This window comes from Salvelinus alpinus, chromosome 35 (assembly GCF_045679555.1).
Source record: "Salvelinus alpinus chromosome 35, SLU_Salpinus.1, whole genome shotgun sequence".
In the NCBI taxonomy this organism is placed as follows: Eukaryota; Metazoa; Chordata; class Actinopteri; order Salmoniformes; family Salmonidae; genus Salvelinus; species Salvelinus alpinus.
The window spans coordinates 9,230,868-9,240,638 of record NC_092120.1 but is presented as its reverse complement, the minus strand read 5'-3'; the positions used below and the strand labels follow the sequence as shown (position 1 = coordinate 9,240,638).

The window sequence follows — 9,771 nt, the reverse complement described above, 5'->3', positions numbered from 1 at the left end:
TTGATTGATTGGCTGGTCTACAAATCACCTTGCATCATGAATAAATACTTATTATTTGTAGATCAGTCAGTCACAATTTACCCACAATGGATCACAGATTTGATGCTCTCAAACACAACCAATGTTACAGTCATGGAACATTTGTGCCAACATGGGGGACAGTGTGTGGAACACGTATATCGAAATTAAAGCGTAAAATAATTTATTCAATAATAACATCACTCAACAAAGCTCATATTGATAATTTAATTAGACCAATCTATTCACAGGTGATACACAGCTTTTAACATTGATTGGGGCGTTGATTATATGATGCTGCTCTCCATTCTCTTTGACTGAGTGTCACTTAGGGACACATCTCCTTAGCAAGAGGTCTTTCTTCCCTTGCTTTCTGCTGTAGAGCCCACTCTCTCTTTCTCCCTCTCTGTTTGCTCTCTTCAGCATACAGAACTCTCAGGGGCCGTCTCCATGGTAACATGGAAAGCCCCACGCATCGGCAAGGCAACCAAAGATAAAACGACAAAGACATTTTCCACCAAGCAGCTTGTTTTAAAGTGGGTTGATTAGTGTGTGTGTGTGTGGTTGTTGTTCAGAGTTGTTTGAGACCAGATTGGTTCTGGTGAGCCGTCCGTGTCATCCTGGCTCTCCTCTTTCCAGTCCAGTTGAGTCTAGAACTGAACCAGACTTCTGCTGTTTGGCCTAGTTCACTTCGCCATTTCCTCAGCAATGGCCTTCCCCATCTTATCCTTCACATACGCCTCTTTCTGCCAATCAGACTTCAGCTCCAGCCACTCATAGTATGGCACCTAGGGAGGGACAGAAAGTACAGATTCAGGGGTTTGTCTATCAATAATACTCTTTACCTTGCAATACTATAGCTGACATACACCCAGTAGTGTTTTTATGCAAATCAGCTTTGGAGACAATCTAGGTGGTTTTCTCGTTTGGGTAAAAGCCCGTCCTTCGTCTTCTCTCCTCCATGACCCGGAAACTGATAAATTGTCGAGATGTGTGTCAATTCGTTAGTAGGAAGAGTGTCCTCCCCTCCTCAATAGCCACCTTTCATTGAGGATACTCATGTGTATCCTACCACAGAAAAGTTTTGAAATCTGCCACACAGCTTTTGTTTTGTCAGTGGAGAAAAACATGCACGTTTAAAAACGATATGCTACTTATTATTTTATTTATAAAAAGTCAGAACTACCTAATTTGTTTTGATCACTTTAAACATTTATCTTGCAGACTCTCCTCGATTAACTGACCTTTTTCAAAAGAAGGTGAAAGAGGACAGAGGAGAGAGGACACAGGAGGTGCACAAATCTAATTGATAAAAGGCCTATGTCTGAAAGTCTGTCTCAGGTAAGTTCAGTGGCCTAGTTTACCCAGCATGCACCACTGCAGACCTGAGAGCTCTCAGGCTAACGCAATTGGCCTAGATGAGAGAGAGCGGTAAGATTGGCTAACGCGATTGTCCTAGATGAGAGAGTGCTGGGATTGGCTAAGGAGCTTGGCCTAGATGAGACAGAGCTGCTGCTGCTATTCTCCTGGCTCCTGACTGACTATCATGCCTTTTATAACTGGCATCCTTCAGGGAGACAGAACAGCCTGGCCCTGCATGATGCAGCATTAAATCAGCATTAGATTGTTTTTTATAGCATCATACTATAGCATCATACCAGTATCACTATACTAAGTATTGTGGCAAGGACACTAAAAGGCAGAGTTAATTTATTGAGGAAAACTGTCCAAAAGTTGGAAACAAATATTATGTTGTCACCTAGAGTTCAATTATTGCATTTTCCAAGCTATATCACACTATTTAATACGAGTGTACAAAACATTAAGAACACCTGCTCTTGCCATGACAGACTGACCGACCAGATGAAAGCTGTGATCCCTTATTGATGTCACTTGTTAAATCCACTTCAATCAGTGTAAATGAAGGGGAGGAGACAGGTTAAAATAGGATTTTAAGCCTTGAGACATGGATTGTGTACAGTGCATTCTGAAAGTATTCAGACCCCTTGACTTTTTCCACATTTTGTCATGTTACAGCCTTATTCTAAAATGTATTAAATAATTTTATTCCTCACCAATCTATACACAATACACCATCATGACAAAGGGAAAACAGGTTTAGACATTTTTTGCAAATGTATTACAAATAAAAAAACAAAGATATCTTATTTGCATACAGCCTAGTGGTTAGAGCATTGGACTAGTAACCGAAAGGTTGCAAGATTGAATCCCCGAGCTGACAAGGTAAAAATCTGTCATTCTGCCCCTGAACAAGGCAGTTAACCCACTATTCCTAGGCCATCATTGAAAACAGAATTTGTTCTTAACTGACTTGCCAAATTAAATAAAGGTCAATTAAAATGTAAAAAATTCAGACCCCTTGCTATGAGACTCGAAATTGAGCTCAGGTGCATCCTTGAGATGTTTCTACAACTTGATTGGAGTCCACCTGTGGTAAATTCAATAGATTGCACATGATTTGGAAAGGCACACCTGTCTACATAAGGTCCCACAGTTGACAGTGCATGTCAGAGCAAAAACCAAGCCATGAGGTTGAAGGAATTCAAATCCAATTTTATTTGTCACATGCACTGAATACAACCTTACAGTGAAACGCTTACTTACAAGCCCTTAACCAACAATGCAGTTAAGAAAATACCAACAACAAAAAAGTAAGAGAAAATAATAACAATAGAGGCTATATACAGGGGGTACTGGTACAGAGTCAATGTGCAGGGGCACATGTGTCGAGGTAATTGAGGTAATACGTACATGTGAGTTATTAAAGTGACTATGCATAGATAATAACAGAGTAGAAGCAGCATAGAAGGTGGGGTGGGGGGGGGACAATGCAAATAGTCTGGGTAGCCATTTGATTAGCTGTTCAGGAGTCTTATGGCTTGGGGGTAGAAGCGGTTTAAAAGCCTGTATTTTTATGTTTGGTTTGTTAAATGTGATACGCCGTGTGTAACATGATTTGTATAGGTTACCCCGCTATTTGAGTCATCCCTCTGCTCTCTCTCTCCATGCTGCTTTCCACACAGACCTAGTCCCACCCCGTCACTCAAGGAGCGCATTTGTTCTTGCTTGACCACGAGACACTTTCGTTCAGACTGCATGGTCAATGCAGCACATGCAACAATGTTGATGACCATGATGTTGTTTCCACTTGGACCGTAATATAAAACCACAAGCGTTCTATAATTACAATATTAGTGTGTTCCTTACATCTGCAAACAGCTAGTTTGTGATTTCTTAGCAAGTTATGCTAAAATCGTGTTCGCCACGAATGCTAGCTAACTAGCTAATAAAAGTACTGAGTCGGGCAAACGAAGCTAGCTAATACAGCCTGATACCAGTGCTGGTGGAGGCCTAAATCAGCATGTTGTTTCCTCAAAAGTACCTTCTATATCAAAGAGGAATAGGTGAAGCATGAATATGTTGGCTACATGAATAAAGATTTAATGTAGCCAAAGATTACAGGGTCCCCTAGGAAACAATGAACATCACTTTGGTTCCTACCCAGTCACAACTCGCTAATGGCATTTTCACTCGTTGTCATTCAAACACTGTATTCAAAGTGCCCACTATTATTTATTTTCTAACTATAGAATTAGAATACACATATTTCCATGATTCCAAAAGTTCACAAGTGTTTTGCTCTAAATCAAAATTGCAACATTTGGTTAAAAATAAGGTCCAGTTTTTTTGCCCATATCGTGGCAGTTTGGAAATTATCTCAAATAAGTGCATGAAATGCAGAAACTGATGGAAACGCAATAAATTATATTAGGTTGAAGTTGAATTGAACAGTATAAAACTGAATGGAGAAAGACCCATTGAAATAATTGAGTATAAACTCTGCAAAAAAAGAAAAGTCCTCTCACTGTCAACTGCGTTTATGTTCAGCAAACTTAACATGTGTAAATATTTGTATGAACATAACAAGATTCAACAACAGACATAAACTGAACAAGTTCCACAGACATGTGTATAATGTGTCCCTGAACAAAGTGTGTGTGGGGGGGGGGGGGGGGGTCTAAATCAAAAGAAACAGTCAGTATCTGGTGTGGCCACCAGCTGCATTAAGTACTGCAGGGCATCTCCTCCTCATGGACTGCACTAGATTTGCCAGTTCTTGCTGTGAGATGTTACCCTACTCTTCCACCAAGGCACCTGCATGTTCCCGGACATTTCTGGGGGGGGGAATGGCCCTAGCCCTCACCCTCCGATACAACAGGTCCCAGACGTGCTCAATGGGATTGAGATCCGGGCTCTTTGCTGGCCATGGCAGAACACTGACATTCCTGTCTTGCAGGAAATCACGCACAGAACGAGCAGTATGGCTGGTGGCATTGTCATGCTGGAGGGTCATGTCAGGATGAGCTTGCAGGAACGTGAAGAACTAAAGCGAGAAACATTTGAGAAAAGGGTCAAAGATATGTCATAAGGACTAGACAGGGAATTACCGGACACCAGGTCCGCAGGAATTAACACCCATAGCAAGGACGTTAAAATTCAAATCTCTCCCGCTCTCACTCGAGACCCTATCCAGGGCCCGCTTGATCAAGAAACAAGCCCACTGGCTTTGTCTATAGACTCTGATACAAAGGTTGTGAAGAAAAAAGTCAAAACGCTTCGTTAGAGCCAAGCCCACTCAGAATCTGAAAAGTCGATCTGCTTCCATCGAACAGAAATGACACATCACGTCGTTGCGAACGACAACTCTACTTTGTGGGGAATATGTCCACTAAACACGAATCGACCACCATCCTGGAGGACTGCTTAACTTGTCATGCGCTAATTGATTCGGGTGCGACAATATCACTCCTCTCTCAAATATTGTTCGATGATCTCAAAAGAGCTTTGAAGCCAACTAAACTTTGGTTAAAAGTGGAACGATGCGACACTACACTTCGAGGGGTCACGCAGACTACCTCGCCTCTCACATTGAGAGTCATGCTGAAACTACACTTCAAGGACGTATCGCTCGTCCACCCTGTGTATGTTACCAGCCTCGAAACTGTACCCCTACTACTTGCAGACTTGATGGATCGGTTACTCCCATTGATGGATTGGAAAACCAACCAGGTATGGTCACAGGCCACAGTGCCTTCTCCACTGACCACACTGTCTTCCCCTAACGCTAGCTGCAACACAGTCATTCACGAGGGGTATCTGTCAAAAGCACCCCTTGGGAAAAAGACGTTTAGAAACCTCTTGGTGCAGAATCCGATCCAAGGAGATATTACGATATCTCGACACATTCCATCAGCCAATCTGATTGACCATTCTTTTCATGATTTCGAGCCAGCTGTCTCTGTGAATGAGCAACTTCCCTCCTCCTTGCAGTCGTGCAATACGGTAGTTGAGATGAACTTCTCTTGCCCTACGGGCACTGCGGCCGTCTCAGCAAGAAAAACATTGATGCGCAGGGTATACTCTGCTTCCGATGATACACCTTCTGCTTTGTGGGGGACTGTCACCCCTTACAATGATACTAATGGCGTCAGTCCAGCAACTGACCCGATGACTCCCACTGGTGAAACATCACAGACCGATATCCTCGTCTCAGTTTGCAGGTACTGAAGAGGTTGCCACACGCGGACGCGGTGGTGACTGACAGACCTCGACAGCCACTGAGGGTGTTGAAGCACAAACACCAGGAGATTTGGTTGAAAGGTTATAGCCATTCTCATAATACGCACGCCACTAATAAATAGAACCCTCCGTTCAGGAGAGAAGTTATTAGAAGTCATGAACCATGATCACACCACGTACGACTGGTGTAATACTTAGAGTACTTCCGTCATGAGGTTAGCTCCTCCGTGGATAACATAGCTATGAAGTAGACTTCTTCATACCTACCGCCACTACAATAGTGGAAGACAGTGACTGGTAGTAAAACCACTACAGACTCCCTCGACACCAATTCTGACTGACCTCCAGGCATTGACCTGAAAATTACCCGACTACGTCAGACTCATTTTGAACAAGTTGTAATCTGCCAGGATACTTGGTTTCCTTCCCTTGACATGTGCGCTTGCGTAAGCATAAAACGCACATGCACAACGGGACATCCAATTAGGATTTATGCTAGGATCACTTAAGGGTCCGAGCAAAATACCAGCCTTAGTAAAGTTGAACATTTATTTTGAGGCCTTTAACTCTACAGCACTCACCAGTTCTCAGAAGTCCATAGGTCATCCCTGTAGACTGCCCAAAACTAGTGCCTTACAGCTGTAGACTTATCATATAGTTATCAACTTAGGATAGTACCCTAAGCAACACCCCGCAAATTAGGAAAGCCCTAGATATGACATTAGACAATGCCATTATAGGGTCATTTTGCCAAGACCATGGACGTAGATAGAATACAGTCCAATTAGATGATTAAGGTGGCATAACTATATTTTGTTTTGTTTATGCTTTCATTCATTTTGTTTCATTTTCTTCAGCATGTAGAAAGTGATAGAGCCATAAAACCACTTGCCCATACAACCATCAGTTAGTGCCACAACGCCGCTCATTTGGCAGGAAATGTAATGATATATTTCATGAGTGTGTGTGCGTTGTTAACATCTGTATAAGTTACTGCCAAGATCTTCCAGTCTGGACGACGGGTCCGGAACGGCGATCCCAATCCGGACATCCGCTGCCGAGCCATGGAGCGGACTTCTTCATTTGCAGACACCCTACCCGGGTCGACCACCAGAGGGGGGACTGCAACAGCGATCACCAACTGGACATCTGCTGCCCAGCCTTGGGGCAGACTTCATTCGCATAAACCCTACCCGGGTCGACCACCAGATGGGGACCACAACGATGGTCCACAACCAGGACAACCCACGGTCATTTTTATGTTGGTTTGCAACATGCAGGTTAATCGCAAGATTGAACCCAACATGGAGGGGACTGTCATGACGTTGGCCTGTGGGTAAGGTTTATGACCCCCCCCCCCCATAAATACCGTTCTCCTTCCCTCTCTCTTGACTCTACAGAGGGACTCTTGAATAGCCTTTGTTAAACAGAGAGTCTGGGAACATCAAACAAGTGGAGGGAAAGGAACCATATTTCGGTAATAGAACCAGTTGAAAATATGCGTTGGTACTTAATGAATATGATGTCAGTTCGGTTGTCATCTGAGACATTATGACTGATGACAGAACGACCTAAACTGTATCTGGGAAAGTCTACACATTATGGTTATCAGATTCACATGGAATTGTTGTGCAATTCAAATGTTTAAATATAAAATTATTGGTGAAAAGATGAAATTTAATTTTAGCTTCCAAATGAGAGATTTGGGTTTTCATAAGGTTAGGGCTCTGCTCAGTCAGTGGCCCGCCCCTGTGAAGAGACATGGGTTATAAAACTATGAAACACACCCTTCTCCCTCCACTATATAAGCCCTTGACGAAAATGTAACCTCCTGTTCCGGGTACATTAGGATGACGATCCGATGTCAGAAGGATTCAGATAATAACTACAGAACGAAGCCAACCTCAACTCGAGCGAATGGTATGAACTTTGAACTCTTATTCGCTACAGAAGTGATACCTCCTAGCCGTTGAATTAGCAGCGGCCGCTGTAAACGTGGGCTAGGAAAGGACGGACAGAGTATCCCGTCTACCACACAATGACGACACTAGAACGTTTCCCGTTCACCACAAGAGACACTCTTCAAAGGACAAAGGACTATGTTGGGCAACACGGCCTTCCATCTACCACCAACCTATTGAAGCGCAGCTCAGAGTAAATATTTATTGCATTTTCCTTTTCCAAATAGGCGGTAATTTAGAATGCATAAGATGCTGTATTTACGATAGAGTAGCTGCCTACGGCCCAATAGAGAAATCGCTTCTTCCTTTGTTCTTCAGTCTTCCCGCTCTTTCACTCAAACCCAACCCCCTTTTCTTTGGGTAACCAGCTGTCATATCTGTTCCGTCCGCTAGGGACGTTTTCCTTTATGACATAATTTGTAATCAATGTATGGTTCATTCTGTGTATATGTAATTCTGTGTGATTAGTTAGGTATTTAGTAAATAAGTAATTAAACCCAATTTTGTATTGCAGACTCAACTTCTTAGCCAGGGTTCGTGAAGATAACCAAGAATTTACAACTTTCAGATGAGACTGAAATAAGGTGACGATTAATATTGACTGCTATTGATGTAAAATATTTCTAGGTCTTTAAGAGTTTATTCGGGAAGATAACAGCTCTATAAACACTCTTTCGTGGTGCCCCAACTTTCTAGTTAATTACATTTACATGATTAGCTCAATCAGGTAATATGAATTACAGAGAAAGCATTTTATAGAATAGCATGTCATATCACTTAATCCGGCATAGCCAAAGACACGACATTATTGGTGCCCCGTGTGAGGAATCTAAAATAGGATGACGCTTTCATTTTGAATCAGCCTGTATAAAATTGAAAAGCAGATTACATAATATACCAAGTTTATTATACACATTATGGGAGTTGGAGACAGAAATTATTGGTGGTGTGTGTGCTGAGGATTCCCCGCCTCAGTGTTGTGTTCTGATGTAGTCAGTGGGTACCGTAAGCGAATACATTTCTGTATGAGGGCTGATAAAGCTAATTATAGAAATCTGAGAAATAGAGCGTTTGGCCAAACGCAGAGCTATTTCTGCCTTGCGCGTTTCAGACGCGTGTAGGCTCGGTCATTATTAATTTCTCGAGCGAGGACAAAGAGCCAGCCGATTGAAATTCAGGAGATATTAGCTTGACCAGCGATAATTATCTCTGTTTCTCCCTTGTCTCCACGCGAGTAGACCACGGTGCAGTTTGTTGTTTGCCGCGTGTTCTGGTTAAAACATCGTCAAAATAACGCCGAAAAGGGTTTGACCATAATATGTTATGAGTAAAACCTTTCCCTTGCCAATGGAATCCTATGTTGTGCATTTTTCATGCATAAAATAGGATTAGCTTGCACAAGATGCTAAGCTAACAAAGGGAAAATAGCCATTTTGTTTTCTTGTGCCACATTGTAATTCCTCCGCCTTGCGGAACAGAAGTCCCGTCCCGGGTACTTCCGTTTGATTTCAGTGACGGCTGAAGTGTGTGCCAGTACTTTCCTTCAAGAATTATTCAGGTCACACTCAAGTCATTACTTATGATATCCAGATGGATATCTATGTCTTATTCAATTGAACTAATAAGTGAAATTGCCAGATTTACATTCTCAAATGGATCTTTTAAATAATATCCAAATTGATGACTTTTCTAAATAAGACATTGTAAACTTTTTCCAAACTAACCTAGATGAAGCAACTTCAAGGTTATTTAAAGTTTAATTCCCAAATAGCCTATACAGGTTTGATTTATCATTAAATTTATCATCAATCAGTAAAATTTTGGTTTTGCAAAACAGTAATCCAGTACTGACAGAAGTCCCGCCCCAGCGGGAATCCCATGTGGCTTCGGCCTTAGGGAGAAGTGTCCCACAGTGGTGAATGTTCCCAACATTTGATCTGTTTACACTTTTACACAATGGAGATTGCATGGATTATCGTCTCATTCAATTTAATAAGTTAAATTGTTGAACATACCTTAATGTTCTTCCAATCAAATGAGACACTTTTAAACTTCTCATATTAACCTGGATGAAGCAACCTCTAAGGTTAATTAAAGTTTGTTACCCAGATAGCCTACCCAGGTATGATTAATCATTGGCATTGATTAATTAATTCAATTTACTTTTGCAAATTCATTCACGTCCAACTTC

At 42.0% G+C, this 9,771-nt stretch overlaps 1 protein-coding gene across 1 annotated transcript in view; it reads right to left on the bottom strand.

Annotated features, from left to right (window-relative positions):
* Positions 1 to 232: 232 nt before the first annotated feature.
* The window catches only part of LOC139564182 (FAST kinase domain-containing protein 4-like), a 28,542-nt gene continuing 19,003 nt past the window's right edge, over positions 233 to 9,771 (bottom strand). The window contains exon 11 of the mRNA XM_071383443.1: positions 233 to 806. Within this exon, the coding sequence (XP_071239544.1) occupies positions 705 to 806 (102 nt within the window). The 3' untranslated portion in view covers positions 233 to 704. The remainder of the gene's footprint in view (positions 807 to 9,771) is intronic.